This window comes from Eublepharis macularius, chromosome 13 (assembly GCF_028583425.1).
Source record: "Eublepharis macularius isolate TG4126 chromosome 13, MPM_Emac_v1.0, whole genome shotgun sequence".
Lineage (NCBI taxonomy): Eukaryota > Metazoa > Chordata > Lepidosauria > Squamata > Eublepharidae > Eublepharis > Eublepharis macularius.
The window spans coordinates 71260613-71277252 of record NC_072802.1 but is presented as its reverse complement, the minus strand read 5'-3'; the positions used below and the strand labels follow the sequence as shown (position 1 = coordinate 71277252).

The window sequence follows — 16640 nt, the reverse complement described above, 5'->3', positions numbered from 1 at the left end:
CCTAATGAACCAGACAGAGTGACCGCAAATCTTCTGTAGCCCTGTGTAACATTTTTTTTCTAGGAATGGTAGATATAGCCCGACAAACAGTCGAATTCCTTTATGAGGAAAATGGGGGCATTCCTCGGGATCTGTACCTTCCCACTATTGAGGATATCAAAGATGAAGCAAATAAATTCACCATTGATAAAGTTCGTAAAGGTACATCTCTTTTCTCTTGTTTTGTGATATTGGGTTGAGGGGATGGTCTTCATTCACACGGGTTAGATTAATTTAATTTAGTTGGCTTTTAGTCCGCTCTCCCAGCAAGTGGGCTCAGGGCAGATAACAACGTCAATACATATAAAAATAAAACAGCCAACAATATAAAATAAAATCCATCAACATTACAGTATAGTAAAACAGCATGCTTGATTGCACAACCCCTACATTCAAACCCCATGAAGTGGGTGGGGGTGGCAAGCTGTATAAATCGACAGCAAAACCAGGAGAGGAGCTCAAAGCCGCCACGCCCCCCCCCCCCAGCAGGAGACCGGCTGGATAATCCACCAGTGGATTTGCATGAATTTCATTCCTTGGCTACTTAAAACACTGGGCATTTCTGAATGGAATATATGAATGGCTGCTATTTCAAAGCAGGTGAGGTTTGTTTTCAGCCTATTCACATGTGCAGTCTACAATTTGATGTTAAAGCCAACAGGTGCTGACTGCAAGTATGAGGACACTCGGGCCTGCCAGGATCTTGTATCATTTAGGCTGGCCTGTAAGACAGAGATGTTCCGCCAGAGAGTCCACTGCTGGCTGCCCTGAAAAGGGGTACAGTAATCTATCTGTCCGCTACTACCTCCCTTTTTTTGTATGCTGATGGGCAGGAGTGCAGGACTGCCCCGTCTTGGAATGGTTTTATTAATTGCTGTTTTTATGTTGTGATTATTGTTTTTGTGTTGTATTTTAATCAATGTTGTACCTCGCCCTGAGCCCGCTTGCGGGGAGGGTGGGTTAAAAACATAATTAATAAATGAATGAATGAATGATTGAATATGAACTCTGAAAAGTGTGTATCTCACACTCAACCTTCCAGGCTTAAGTGATGATAAAGAAAAATAATAAAAAGCCTAAAAAGACCACAGTTTAAAACTACAGCTGTGCCAAATTCCCCACAAAAACTGGTTAAAAGAGACTAAGGGAGTGGATGAAAGCAGCTTAGTGATTTAAAAGGCCCCTTTTCCTTAGCAGCCAACTTGTGGGCCGCACAATATCTGTGAGTGTGTGCTCTCTCCTTCCTTCCCCCTCCTTCTCCTCTCATCATTATCCCCATATTGTTCTGTGCTGGTAAACTTGGCTGCTTTGAGTCCTTCAGATACTGATTATGCCTTTACAAGCACAACCTGGCAAGTTGAGAGCCAGTTTGGTGTAGTGGATAAGAGCACAAGACTCTAATCTCAAGAACCGGGTTTGATTGCTTGAAGCCAGCTGGGTGACCTTGGGTCAGTCACAGCTCTCTCAGAGCTCTCTCAGCCCCACCCACCTCACAGGGTGTTTTCTTGTGGGGATAATAATGACATACTTTGTAAACCCCTCTGAGTGGGCGTTAAGTTGTCCTGAAGGGCGGTATATAAACCGAATGTTGTTGTTATGTTATTAAGGAGGCCTCACAGAACTGATACCAATAGAAGCTGCAAGCAGTGGGCTGCATAGCAAAGTTTGCGCCGCAAGCTTGTCTGATGTCGCCTCCGGGCTTTGTGGCAATCATCCCTGGTGCTGGGTCCTTTATTGAACAAGGCCAGGTGCTTCTTGTTGGAAGCCGTGATGTTGAGAAAGCTGTCTTTTGGTTTCAGGCCTGACCGTTGTCACACGCTGCCCAGACAGTAACAATGTAGCAACCAACACTGTAGGAACAGCCCTGCCTAAGTTTGCTATTCGTGGGATGCTGAAGACATTTGGGCTCCATGGAGTCGTTCTGGATGTTGATTCGGCAAGTTGAAATATACCGAAGCTTTTTATTTGTTTGTTTGTTTGTTTACGTTATGAATAATTGGTCTGTCTCACTGAGACTCAACGCAGATTACATAATGTGAGTCAGTACGGTCAATTTCAAAGACATTTCAACAAACATGCAATAGTGTATAGGGAAAGCCAGGAGGGTGGAAACTCTCCTAACCTCTTCAGGCAGTTTGGAGGTAATGGAGGCTAAATTTTCCAGTGGTAGAATGGAACTTCCCTGCCTCCCTCTTCTTCTTGTGGTCCACTGATCTCTACAAAATACTGTCCTGAGGAATTACACAAGGGTTGATCTGCATACCGGGGGTGGGGAGGGGACGGCGGCTTGGAGAAGATGGCCAATTTAGTCTGGATCCATCTCAGCAGGGCTTTTTTTCTAGGAAAAGAGGTGGTGGAACTCAAGACTGCACAATGACATCACTTTGGGTCAGCTGGAACAAGGGGGGAGTTTTTAAAAGTTTAAATTGCCCTCAGTGAAAATGGTCACATGGCTGGTGCCCCCTGATCTCCAGACAGAGGGGATCTCCAGCGGCGCAGAGGGCAATCTAAACTCCCCTCTGTCTGGCGCTCAGGGGGCGGGGCCACCGGCCATGTGACCATTTTCAAGAGGTGCTGGAACTCCGTTCTCCCGCATTCCTGCTGAAAAAAAGCCCTGCATCTCAGTATTTGCTGTCTTTCACGTGTGCCGTATTTGCTGTTGTCTCTCTCAGTGGCTGAAAGACGTCAGATGATTGTGGGGCTTGTTGTTTTAGGTAAATGAGCTGGTCCAAGTAGAGACATACCTGAGGAGTGAAGGAGTCTTGGTGAGATACTGGTATCCTATTGATATGCTTGAACGACCACCTGCTGGCTATAGGCGGACAGCGACAAATGGGCTGGTTTCTCTGGACAATGCAAACATTCAGATTCACAGGTAAAAAGAAATGGAACCTGCTTGTTGGTCAACATCTTAACTTCTGCTTCAGCACTCACCATCTCATAGACTTTGTTATTAGCTGTAGTTTTGTTACATAAATCCTTGAGCATCTAAAAAGGAAGCCAGTGCTTTGTGAAACTCTGCACAAATGACCTTTTATGTCTCAGTATTGCTTTGAAAGGGGAATGCTTAGGTTTCAAAGTCAAAAAATTTCCACTGCAGTGGATCTGAAATTCCTGTGCTGTGCATGAGATTCTTTTGCTGCTTAACAGTGGTGAATTGCTCTTTGTTTGTTGTTAGTTCAAGATTAGTTTACTTTTATTTTCATGCATGTAATCTGTCAGCTGGAGAGGCTTGCCCAGCCCTGTCTTAGATAACAGAAAAGCAGCAGTTTTTCAAATGGAGGCTTTGTTCTATGAATTAGTGCCACGTCTTTTCACTAGGAGGCAAACTAGACATTACTTTCTTCACAAGTTCACCACAGGCCCAACTTGTGTTCCCCACAGCCACACAGCAGTTGCAGAGAATGGCTTCTTTTAAAAAAGGAAAGCCGAAATGGGTCCAGAATGCTGCTGCTGGGGAGAAAGGGCTCCTGCTTCCCCCAGCCATTTACTCAGGCAGGAGACTGTTATAGCCCTGTTTTTGCTGCTTCATGTGCACAAATAATCCACACGAAACAGCAAAACCAGAGAAATAACTCCTCTCCTACACTTACGTTGTTATTAAATGATATTATAGTATGTGACAGTTCAAATTCCTTTCTTAATCATGGGTTTTTTTTGTTATTGTTGATGTTGTTTATTATTTTTTTTAAATGAAAATTTAAACATAATTTTTTTTAAAAAATACCCTACAGGTACAGATAGTGTGTTTTAAAGCACCTTGAAATGTATAATCTGTCTCTCCTTCCAGAGAACTTCTACGATGTGAGGCTGCACTTGCTAGGCTGTACTGTCGCATGGCTCTACTCAATATTTTTGCCCCTAAATCTCCTCACATGTTTACTCGTCTGTTTCACATCCCTGCAATCCGGGACATCACCTTGGAGCACCTCCAGTTGCTGTCCAATCAACTTCTTGCACCACCTCTTCCTGGTAAAATGGCACTCAGTTGTCTTGTGGGAGGGGCGTGGTAATGTAAATGGGAAATACAGTGCCATCAAGTTGCAGCCGACTTAACGCAACCCCATAAGTTTTCAAGGCAAGAGACAATGAAAGGTGGTTTGTGATTGCCTGCATCTACATAGCAACCCTGGACTTCCTTGGTGGTTTCCCATCCAAGTACTAACCAGAGTCAGCCATGCTTAGCTTGTAAGGTCTGACAAGATTGGGCTAGTCTGGGCTATTACCTACTTGGTAATGCAATAGTATCCACCATATCCATAAAGAGAGGAACTGTGTGTGTGTCTAAGTGGTTCTTTCTCTGTAGTAGCTAAGCTTTGGTTCATCTACGATATTCAATGCAGTCCCCCATTGGGAACTGCGCCTGCGCAGACCAGCCGCTCGGAACAGCATTTCTTAAGCTTACAGTCTATTAAGGGGGGGGGGCCCTCCCTCGCAATCCGCTCCAAGCTGTTTTTTCTCCGCTGAAATGGTCAAGTGGTTGGGGAGGTCTCCCCCTCCTTTCCCCAGTTTGTTTTTTGCCGCCACGAGAAACAGACGTCTTTCTTCACTTCTCTTTCAGCTCTGCTTTTTCTAGTTTTATTTTGAATAGTTAATAGTAGTTAATAGTTATATTAGTATAGTATAGTTAAGTGATTGTTAGGGATCATCGTCAGGGGTGAGTGGATCAGACGCAATTTAGTTAGCCCCCTCCCCCACCCCCGTATCCGTTAGAGAAATGGCAGACAAATCTTTATTTAAGAACTGCATGGAGTGCGGGACTAAGGTGGCCCAAACTGACAGCAACTCCCTGTGTTTGGCGTGCCTGGGAGGGGGCCACATCGTTGAACGATGCAAGCATTGCCAACTGTTTGCCCCTAAGACAAGAGGAGATGGTGCCTCCCGTTTGAAAGCAGCGTTATGGGAGAAGGCCGTGTCAAGTGCTGGTAGCCCGGAAGGAAGTAGCAGTAGGACAGGTGGTCCTGCAGTCTCCCTTTGCCTGAGAGCTCACCCCGGCACCTGGGGAGTAGCTTGCTAGTCTCCCAGTGCGGGACTGCACTGAAGACCATAGGTGAAAGCAGGGTTGCACTCACCTGTAAGCTCATCTAGGTCTTCGTGCAGGCACACGTTTCACCCCCTCCCGCCCCACTGTGAACTTTTTTTTTAAAAAAATGAAAAAAGTAAATAATAATAAATAATTAGTTAAAATAAGAGAGTTGCGGCGGCCCAGGAGAACTGGGGAAAGGAAGGGGCAACCTTCCCAACCACGTGACTGTTTCAGCGGGAAAAACTGGCTCGGAGCAGATCGCAGGGGAGGTGGGCCCCCCCCTTAATAGCCTGTAAGCTAAAGAAATCCTGTTCCGAGTGGCTGGCCTGCGCAGACGCAGTTCCCAGCGTGTGCCTGCACGAAGACCTAGGTGAGCAACGGTAAGTGCAGCCCTGTTTAAGGTATGTCATCAGTCTTTCCTAGCAACCTGGTGGGGTGAGCGAGAGCAGGCTTTTGAAAATCGGTGTGTTGATAGTCCTGTGCGCCTCCCTTCCTTGACAGATGGAACCATCAGCTCCAGCTCTATCCTCCTAGCTCAGTCCCTTCAGCACTGCATACATTCCCAGAATTGCTCAGCCACAGACCTCTTCTACCAGGGCAATTCCCAGACAGTCCAAGAGTGGCTCTCTGTCGCCATCACACGGACCCTGCATCAGGGGGAGGACAGCCTGCTTGACCTGACAAAACAGATCTGTTGCTTCTTACAGGCAAGTGGAAAATCAAGTCCTGGAAACGTTCCGGTCTCGTTCCTAAAATCCTCCTTCCTTAATAAAACACCTTTTTTTTGGTAAGAGTATTCTTGCAAGAGTGGATGCAGAAAATTCCAAAGGGGGACTGGAGGGCAAAAGTGGCAGAAAAGGAAGATTCGGTGTAGTTTATTGGCAGCAGTATCCTTCAGAATATGAAGATAACTTAAACACGAGCCACGCAGATACCAAATACAACCACAGCCGTTGGCCTCCAGCAGAAATAAGATCAGCTGCACCTTCCAGCCGTTCATTTCTGCAGGGTGGGATCGAGATTTGCAGCCGGAGGGTGTTTTCTGGCTCTTGCCCCAAGTCCGCCTCAAGTTCCACCCGCAAATCAGCACGTGTGATGCATAATTTGAAGCCATGGGGCCAGATGGAGGGGAGAATGAACATTTTGAGAACAAAATAAAATACAGACCTGTGAAGGTCACAGGCCAGGGGTCACACCACTCTGCACCAAGGATGTCACATCTTTTGACCCCAGAAATACAGAGGTGGTTGCCCTGTGATTGCTTAGCTCAGTTCCAGTCACCAGTCCCAGAGGTTAGCGGCCACCCTGCAGCCAGGCCTCTGTACTCCTGATCCCCACAGTTGGCTTTCACGCAGGCTCTAGGCCTGCTCTCCTAGTCTGAGTCCTTTACCAGGCCTTTGTGACCCCTACCTCAGGCCACTGCACCCTTCCTGCAGGGTGAAGACCTGAGGTAGCTAAACCACCACCAACGATCATTAGGGCCCCTTGGCCAGGAATGCTGCCTTCCTGGCCCCGGGGAGTTTTGTGTCCCCGCAGACCTGTACAGAGACCAGGCCTAGCTGGCTACTCTCCTTCCCCAGTCCTAGCTGGTTCCAGCCAGCTCCATCCTTCAGCTCTCTGGGCATGCCCAGTTCTTGATTTCCCATGCCTGCTCCTGACTCCTGAGTATGGCTTTTCTCCCAAGGAGTCCTTCGCTGTTGTGGAGGGCTTTACTCCATCAAAAACCAATACTGGGTGTCTGACCTTACTCCTATCCCGCTTGCGGGGAGGGTGGAATACAAATTTGAAATAAATAAAAATATCTGCTCCTCCTGTACTCCTGCAGACCCTTAGGGCACCTCCTTCAGCCTTAGCATACTTAGGGTGGGGGCCCTGTTACACCCCTTCTCCACCAAAGCTGGGGTGCCCAAGGATGTGATTTTACAACTTTTACAATATAAAAGGCATAAGTTATCACTTGGCATGTAAAATTGCACTACTTGGCCCTGGTTTTCTTCATGCAAAATAAGGTCAGTATTAGAAAGAGAACTGCAAAGTGCTGCACCTTCATGCGGTGGAGGTATCCTAGTTTTTGTCATATGGAAGGCAGGAGAAGTAATGGTCAAAAATAGAAAACACAAGTACTGTAGTGGTGGAACAACTGGAGTACGGACATCTTTGGATACCGTCATTATAATATCAATGAGCTCAGTAGTGTACTGTCACCATACATGTGACATCATACATACAGCCTTGAGAGTGAGTAAGAAGACAGATTAGAAATATAAATAGTAATTGTGGACAAAATTAGTCACACTTGAATAAATAATCTAGCCTTGAAAATATTGTAATGTATCTGCAGAATACACAGAAATTCCCTAATGCTGTAGATTGTCTTACACAAACATTTTCATAATGCATATTTTGGTTGAGTAAAACTTGGTCTTAAGAAGCACTTTGTTCCATTCAAAGGAAGGAGTAAATACTTCAGAGTTTTTTTTCAGTGCTCTCTGAAATTTCCAGATTTTATTGCATTGGAAGAATGAAATAAAGTCAGAAAAAATGGGAGGAAATTGGAGGGAGGATTTCACATCTTTATCTCTGTTCAGCCTTTTCAGCATGAGGAGGCAGCATCTTGTGACTGCAGAAATTTGTGGGACACATGATACATCTCTGTGTTAGTTTGGAATTTGAGAAGGGCTGGCTGTGTTTCCATTTGGTGGTTTTGACTGTTTAAAATACTGTTTTCAGAATGCTCCTGAACAGTTCCCTTCTGAGGAGTTCCCTATTTCTGAGTCGAAAGTCAACATGGATGTTACTTTCCCCGGCGCGGCCTTTGTAGTTGTGTCCTGTAAGGAGAGTCAGTCTGGATTCCGTAAAGAGTGAGTGACAATGAATACAGAGAGGGTGGGGATTCGTCTTTGAAAATGCACCTGGCCGCTCAAGAACTCTGCCATGTTTATTTTGGCCAGAGTCATTTTAAAACTGGATGGCCATGGATAAGGAAGATTATTTATACAATGTAGTAATAATTTTAAGCAGGCCCATTAGCATAGGTGATGCTTACAAAGTCATCTAGGCAGAATGATAGATCCCTGCACAGAGAGCTTTGCTGTGTTAAAGCTTCAGCAAACATTCCTTCCCTTGTTTTCTAGCTCTTCCCTGTATAAGGCTCCTTGGGCCCGGGTTTTTATCTATGGCCTCGGTCACAAAGTAAAGAGGAATGGCCAGCTGAACCTCACTGAGGCTGTATGCTACCCTCGGGATGCTTCTCCAACCAACACAGGCCTGACTCCACCCCCCACAACTAACCAGTACCCTTCAGTCATCATCTCCACAGACAAAGTCCACATCAAACTTGGTAAGCTTAAACTAAAAAGCAAGTGTGCACACCTACTTAGAACAGGATTTGGTATCTGCAGCAGACGGCAGAGTGCCTAGGTGCAAGCAGCCACCAGAGCAAGATCTTGGGTAGGAGCATGTCTGGATTATAGGCCTTTTTCACACTTATGGTTTAAACCTCAATTTATGAGCATTTGCTACAATCACAATGGCTTTGGCATGGCACCCCCGTGTTCCACGCTGTCTGAGGCAGTTTCAATTTGGCGACTTATTTTTCATTTTAGATGGGCTTTGAAGCCTCGGTGCAGTTTTGGGACTTTGCAATTCATGTCACACTTTTTTTAAAAACTTTGAGCAGGCGTAGTAATGTTGCAATGTTGGAACCCCCTCCCCCCATATTTGCTGATTGGGCTGTTCCATGCCCACTGGAAAGGCAATTGGTGGCAGAGTTCTGGGGGAAAACATGTACTTTTTGTGCTTGTTCCACTCTCATTTATTTTTTTAAAGCCAACCCAGGAAAGGGTTTGTTTTGCAAATAGCTGTGCACTGGGAGAGAGGGAAAAGCAGACATTTAAACCTTTCCTGGCTTTTAAAGCCTGGAGAAATGAGCAGTAACGTTACAACACAGCAACTTTACAACTCATTCCTGGCTTTGAAAAAAAAGAAAGTGTGCAATACCCTCGAGGGAGGAAGGGAAAAGCAGCCATTTAAGCGTTTCTTGGCTTTTAGAGCCAGCAGGGAATAAGCAGCAATGTTAGGAATCATTCCTGGCTTTGAAAAAAAAATAAGAGAGTGCATGGATACCTGGGAGGAAGGAAGCCAAGGGTGAATTAGCCAATGACCCTTACCTCGCTTTACTGATAAAAATGGTGGAAAAGTTCAGAGAACTGAGAAGGGTGGGAGTGGTTAATTCCATACAGACCAATCAGCTCCCAGAGTAAAGGAGAGGGGGGAGAAGAGAAGCAGAAGGGGAATATAGAGTTCGCTCTGACATTAATTGGGCCAGACGCGACTCAGCAGCGGCTTCAAAATAAAGTCACAGCATGTCCACAGGGAGAAAAATCGGGGATACCGCGGACAAACATCGGTACTGTGTCCCATGACAACCTTGCAGTTGTGAAATTCCTGCAGACATGGGAAGCAGAACAGATACTGAAATGTTTTAAAGTCCCAATGTGAAAAGGACTATAGTTTAGCTCTGTACAGTGCAGGCACTCAGGTACTGCAAAAGAAGTTTTTTAATAATGTTCTGATTGGTGGGAAAATATGTCTTGAGAGAATTCCAAAAGCATGCCTGCTGGCAGTGGACGAGGGGTGAGGGAGTTTAATATCTTTTCCCCCTTTGTTGCAAGCTTTTCTTTTAGGCTGTGTGTGTGTGTGTGTGTGTGTGTGTGTGTGTGTGTGTGTTGTGTTGTGTGTGAGAGAGAGAGAGGGAGGGGGCACTGATGCTAGAAGTGAGCAGCAGCAGCTCCTCCATTTCTGTGGGTCTCATTCAAGGCGTGTCACCCCCTCCGGGAGCTGTGCTTGTCTTGCACTCCCTTCCCCTGGAGTTCCCCTTGGCCATGGCATTTGCAGAACAGCTCCTGACATGGAAACTGGATGAAGGTGATGGGAAATCTGAAGAGGAGTTGGACACAGTCCCTGCCTCCGTTCTCCTGCAAGTGGTGGAAATCTTAGGTGAGAGTGGAGATCCTTCTTGCAGCCCCTGCATTCAGACACGGGGATCCTCATCTGCCTGGCAGTATTAGGCCCAACAGGAAACCGTAGCCCTCCCTTCCATGCTCAGAAAGTGGGGGGGGGGAAACTAAGAAAGTTCACATGGAGCAAATCGTCGAAGAGCTCTTGGAGGCAAATGTTTCTTGCATTTAGCCTCAGGGTCCCAGTTCTGGCAAAAAGGCTTCATCATCCACTCCTTGTTGTGTACACTTTAATACGTTTCATCCAGGAAAGCTGCCCTGTAGGAAGGGCTTCACTGGCTCTAGCGGGAAGAGGACCCAAGCCCAGGAATGGCATCTAAGGTGGCATCTAAAGTATCACAATGGGCCTGGCAGATGCCACCTTCATTGGCACTTTCCCACACTGCTGCCACCCCTGGAATGGAAAAGGAGGGTTTTTAATGGCATGGCGGACGGAGCTGGGCGTTGTCTGCCCTGTTGGCTAAGTGTGGAGTAGAGCTGCACAGCCTCAGTGCAGACTGCAGTGCAAGCCCATTGCAAGGGCTCTGCACGGTTCAGGCTGTCAGTCTTCACACGCACTATTGTGTTAGACGCACACTCCCCCAACCGATTCTGTCACATACGTAGAATGTTTTAGAAGTGCCCAATTTTCTCTCTGTCCTGTTTCAATATTCCTAGGGAACTTCCTGTGGACAACAAATATGGCGGCCTGTGTGAAAGAGCTGCTGTTTCACCTCTTGGCCGAACTGCTTCGTAAAATTCACAACCTGGAGCAGAAGAAGAACCCAGCAGGGCTGTCTTCCTCCATTGCGCTCCACCTAAATCCTTGTCTGGCTATGTTAATGGCTCTCCAGTCAGAACTCCATAAGCTGTATGATGAAGAAACCCAGAACTGGGCACCCGGAAACACTTGTGCAGGGTCAGGTGTTGGAGGAGCGGACCAGGGCAGATTTTCCACCTATTTCCATGCGCTGATGGAAGTTTGCCTGGCTGTAGCAGAAGTGACCCTGCCTATCAGTATGGGCATAACGGCCAGTGCGATGTCTTCAACTAGCGGCCCAAATCTCAGTGATTCTTCCTCTTCCTCCTCCTCCTCTCCGGGGCAGACCCCCCAGAGCCCAAGCCTCCTGTCAAAGAGGAAAAAGGTAAAAATGAAGCGAGAGAAGACGTCGTCTTCAGGGAAACGGACTTCATCCCGCGTGCCTGAAACAGACACGACCATGCTGAGCATAGGTGGGAGCAAGCCAGAGGACATGTTGTGGTTCCACCGGGCTCTAACCTTGCTCATAATTCTCAGGCATCTAACCAGGAAAGACCCCCAGGGGCTTGGCGTGACAAATGACGCTGTCACAGACGCTTGCCAAGCCTTGGTTGGGACAACTGCTCATAGCCGCTTGCTGGTGATTTCGGGGATCCCCACCCACCTGGAAGAGGGGACTGTGCGGAATGCCATTCGTAAGGCCTGCAATGCTCACGGCGGGGTCTTCAAGGATGAGATTTACATCCCTTTACAGGAGGAAGGTCCTAAAAAAGTAAAGGACAAAGCAGAGGGAGGGGAATGCAGGACTGAGCTGGACAAGCCGGTGGTCACCAGCGGTGTGGAGAGCTTGGATATCAGCAGCTCCAGCAGCATCACCCCAGCCATGAGCGTCAGTGCGTCGGCCTCCACTAGCCAGGCCTCCCTTTGCAGCTCCCAGGGGATCTCCCGGACGATCAGTGACATCTCTGTAGACCAGTTTCAGATGGGCCCAGAGGTGCCCCTTCCTCCCGGATTGCTAGAACCGCATGTGGTTTCCAGTCAGGAGAGTTTAGACCTTTCCCTTTGTAGCACTGGGAGCCTAGGCAGCCTAGGCAGCCTCGGAGAGCCCGTTGACAGTGTGGAGACGGCATCGGCGTCGGATGTTGGGTCCATGTACACTGTGACGTCGCTGGACAGTCAACCGGTCCCATCAAGGCCCATCAAAGGGTTTGCAGTTGTGGAGGTAAAAAACAGGTTTATGGGGAAGCGAATTCACTTAGACAGGTTTTTTAACATGCACAGTTTATTCAGAGTTTATTTCTATCAATGTGTTTACTTCGTATTTTTATCTGTATTTACTATGTTTTCTTTCTCACTGAGACTCAAGGCAGATTGCAGATGCAAAATATAAAAATTACGCAATGAGACAGCATAAAACCTCCAGCTAACAATTCAATAGGATTAGATTTATCAAGTTAGAAAACAGTACCAACAAAAGACTAAGGCATGCCATGCCATAAACAATGCAGAAAAATGAAGCACCATGCAGTAAGAACAAGATAATGCAACGAACAGTGCAATAGACTGCAGTGCTATTCATTACCCCGTATTAAAAAAAGCCCTCCTGAACATTTCTGTCTTGCACATTCTGCAGGATGGTGCTGGGAGGGAGGAGCTTCCCGGCCTCCTCAGGCAGGCAGTTCTGCGAGGTGGGAGCCACAGCTGAAAATGCTCAGATCCAGGCAGATGTCGCGTTTGCACGTGGACAGGGTTAGGTTTAGGGTGATGGTTAACCATCGGAGGAACTGAGCTGCAGGGCCCAGTCTGATTTGCTGTTCTTGCTGTAGCAGATTGACACGTGGCAGCTCTTCTGAAATGTCAGGCAAGGTGCATTTCACAAGTAATGCTGCTTAAAATGTTTCTTAATATTATAAACATTTGATTTAATGTAATCCAGGGTTCTTGATTCTGGATTTTGAAAACGTGGTTGGGGGGATGCCAAGTAAGCTTACAGTTGAGGGAGAAGCGGGGAGGAGCTGTTGGTGCAGGATTAGGCAGAAATTGAGAGTCATGGGGACACAAGAAGAGGTAACTGTTGGGTGACAGAACTGGTTTACCATCCCAGTCTCTGATAAGTGCCTTCCGTTGTTACTCCAGATAAGATCCAAGGCTAAAACAGAGAAGATCCGGGCCAGTTTATTTAACAGCAGTGATTTGATTGGATTATCCAGTCTCGATGGGGAGGATGAGCTCATGGAAATGTCCACGGAGGAGATTTTAACCGTCTCGACTGTGAACCAGAGTTTGTTTGACACACAAGGAAGCCCCGCACTTGAAGACTACTTCAATGACAAAACTATGAAAGGTGTGTGCTTTCTCAAGAAGCGAGTGCCGTGTGCGCACACACACGTGTGTGTGTTTCTATATGTGTGTGTGAGAGTGAGAACTTGTTTCTGTGAGACTTGTGTAGTGGAAAGATTCTGATAGCTTGTGCTGGTGCAGCAAAAAAGAAGAAAAAGAGCCAACCGTGCTGCTTGCAAGTGGCCTTGAGCATCGCAGGACCCTTTTGCAAGCCACTCTGATGAAATGCGGTCACGAAAGCACCTCCACATTTAAAAATTCATTCAGAACTATGAAAGGTTTGGGCCCTGGTTAGAAGTGGGGATGTGCATTCATTCCCAAACTAATAGAAATGTCGTGTTTGTTTGAATTGCAGAAGTGAGTAGGAAAAGCAACAAATAAAAGTAATTCATTGCCCTATGAGATTTCCCAAGGAATACGCTTTCAAGACTCTCGAAAGCTTATATGCCTTGGGATATCTCATTGGTCTTTAAGGTGCTACTGGACCTGACTCCTGCTCTTCTCCTGCGGACCTACACAGCTATCCTCCTGAAACTGTATTCATTGACCTGGATCCTGAGAAGCTGCCTGCATTCCTCCTGCTCTCCGTACCCCTTGTACCACCCCATGCATGCAGGCACTTTCAGTGCTAAGGGCTGGGGCTGCTGCCAGGATTTGCAGCGCTAGGCAGGCAGGATTCTGACCGGCCAGCCACTAGGCGGTCTCTTTCCGCCTTCCCCAGTGCCTTGGTGCGTCCTAGAGAATCAGGGTTTCTGACAATGTTGGACGGGCCCCCTCAGAGCGACGTTCGGGCAGGCCCGCCAAGGAGGTGATGCTTTGGGAAGCGTCAAAGGAGGAGGGAATGAGATCCTTCCCCCGCCCCGCAACTTGGCTCCTGGAGGACTGGGCTTTCCACAAGCAGCAGCAGTCCCAGCCACCAGCACAGTGGGAGCAGAAATGAATATAAAACAGAAATGAGTCACAAGGAAGTGTACGAATGCTTTTTTAAGAATGAAAAGTAGATGTGTTAAGAGCAGTGCTTTTAAGGGCTGGATAAAAGGAAACGGTTTCGAACCCGCTTTGTTAACATCCTCTTGCAATTTCTAAAAAATTGTTTCCACCAGGAGAGAAGCTTGTGTCAGGTGCTCGTGAAGTCCTCACTGAGATATTTAAAAGCTGCCTCCATTCTGAGCAAATGCTGAGCCTGACTCCCACGAAACCCACCAAAGTGGCTGAGATTTATCTGAGCAAAGAGCAGATAAATGCCCAGACACCAGGGAATCTCCTGTATGCCTTCTTCACCAACGTCCGGCCCCCAAAGAAGGTCCTGGAGGATCAGCTCACGCAGGTAAGCATTACATTTTGTCTAATTCTACCTATGCCTAAAGGAGTGAAAGTTCTGTACCAAGTTCTGCAACGTGTATGTTATGTGCATGGACTTGTGTTTTGTTTATTTATGCTATTTATAGCCCACCTTTCTCATTGAGATTCAAGGTGGATCACACAGTATAAGTCAATGCAAACAATGGCTGAGACAGTCAATAAGCATTCAGTAGAGAATACCATAGAGTATGGACTGCAGACATTTGAAAACAAGCACAAAACTGATGCAGAACTGATGAAAAGGCATGAGTAAGTTGAAATGACGCATGACCCATTGTGGAACTATCCAGTCGGAGCGTACTTACAGCAACGGACAGCACTCTGGCCTGCAGTCTCTGTCCCATTTCAGCGCATTTCTCTGAACTATTCCTTTACGGCACAGTCTTGTTAAAAAAGCCCTCCTGAGTAATTCAGTTTTGCACGGTTTGCAGAAAACCCAGAGAGTGGGAGCTTTCCTGATCGCTCCATCTAGGCCATTCCATGAGGAGGGGGTTACCACAGAGGATGCGCCTGTGCGGGGAGCTGTTGATTCTGTCCGTGGGCAGAGTGGTAGCTGCAGAAGGCCCTGTGCAGATGAGCACGGCTGCTGTGGCAGAGCATAGGAAGAGAGGCAGTCCTGTTGTGAATATGAGGGGTAGCCAAATATGTGATAGCCAAACTTTGAATTGTGAGCCCGATAGCTGACGGGAAGCCAATGGAATGGCTGCAAACTGAAAGTGATATGCATGTTTCACCGTTTCTGGTAATAGTCAGGCTGTGGTGTTCTGCACCAGCTACTCTGCTGATCACAGGAAGGAGAGAGACATAACAATGCAGGTGCGGCAGCTGTGTTCCTTAGCAGCTGCTGAGAAGCCTGTCTTTCCCCCGCCATGGCTTCCTAAAGTTTCTCAAGAAATCCTTTCAAGTTTCTCTTTGCTACGAATGAGAGGATGGAGATTCTTGGGGTGCTGACTCCTTTGCCCGTAACCCCTTTTTGTGCATGCATCGTGTGCCTTTTGTAGAATATGTCCATCTTCGTGTGACAGTATGAGTCCTGGGCGCCAGCTAACCTTTCTCATTTTTGAAGATTCTGAGGAAATACGGGGCTCCCAAGCCAAAGTTTGACAAGAGCAAGTACAGCAAGGCAGGCAAAGAGCAACACCCGGTGAAAGTTGTGAGCACTAAGCGGCCCATCACAAAACCACCAGCCAAGGAGAAGGCTGTGCTCAACAGTGTCAGGTGAGAGCCACTGGTCTTTGTGTAAATGACCCCCGTGCTTCCAAAGCGGCTCTTTTGGTGCGGTGCAAGGGACTGCAAGACGCCTCGCATGCTCTGGGGGGCCCCTGGCAACCTAGAAACCATCCTCAGGAAAAGGCAGTTTTCAGTGTCGTTAAAAGCGTGTGGAGCCACCATGTCCCCTCACCCATGAGGACTATGGTGGCTGCTTGAGCGTCTGCCTCCATTTTTAGATTGGGGAAGGGGGCGGAGGAGCAGACTGGCACTGGAGTTGGCACGTAGCTCCTTCCTGAGCTGCCTGATGGGTCCTTGCGTTCTCTCGGGTGGTCAGGATTCTGCTCTGGATTATGTGAAATCGGGTATTTGGGATTGTTTCTATACAGCGCTTTAAAAACACACACAGAGAAATTCTGTGCCAAGAAAAATAAGAATCTAAATGAATTACACAAAGTGGCATACACTAGAGCAGACTTGCTCACTGGTCACTGTTTTATTTTCCTCCTGCTTAACCATGTAAGAGGGCAAGAAATTATGCATTTAAGCAGGCACTGTCCATTGGCTTTTGAACCCATATTTGCATCCATGAGGGATAGAAACTTTAAAAGAAAGTGGGTGTAGGCTGATACCTCTTACTGAAAGGGGGATCATCTCTCAGTGCCTGCTGCTAGTACATTTCCCAGGTGCTGATAAAAAGAAAGGCAGGTGTGTCCAATATAACCTTGCTGTTCTAGAAGGGGATGTATGTCTTAATGGGAAGATATCCTGAACAGCCCAAATCTCTTTAGTTGTTAAGTCAACAAGCGAGTGAGCTTTAATCCTTAACTTCCATTTGGGGTTTGTTGGTACCTGGGATGGACTTCAGAAGCCGTAGCTAGGATCACAGTGCCACAATTCTTGTCCT

General features: G+C 47.1%; 1 protein-coding gene across 5 annotated transcripts in view; it reads left to right on the top strand.

Moving 5' to 3' along the window:
• Window positions 1–16640, top strand: part of HECTD4 (HECT domain E3 ubiquitin protein ligase 4) — a 130235-nt gene that overhangs the window by 102366 nt on the left and 11229 nt on the right. For all 5 annotated transcript variants that reach the window (XM_054997015.1, XM_054997013.1, XM_054997014.1 and 2 more), the window contains exons 53-64: window positions 64–201; window positions 1839–1975; window positions 2754–2914; window positions 3830–4011; window positions 5567–5772; window positions 7796–7926; window positions 8200–8405; window positions 9884–10063; window positions 10741–12044; window positions 12959–13166; window positions 14266–14489; window positions 15591–15742. In XM_054997015.1, coding sequence (XP_054852990.1) covers window positions 64–201; window positions 1839–1975; window positions 2754–2914; window positions 3830–4011; window positions 5567–5772; window positions 7796–7926; window positions 8200–8405; window positions 9884–10063; window positions 10741–12044; window positions 12959–13166; window positions 14266–14489; window positions 15591–15742 — 3229 coding nt within the window. The remainder of the gene's footprint in view (window positions 1–63; window positions 202–1838; window positions 1976–2753; window positions 2915–3829; window positions 4012–5566; window positions 5773–7795; window positions 7927–8199; window positions 8406–9883; window positions 10064–10740; window positions 12045–12958; window positions 13167–14265; window positions 14490–15590; window positions 15743–16640) is intronic.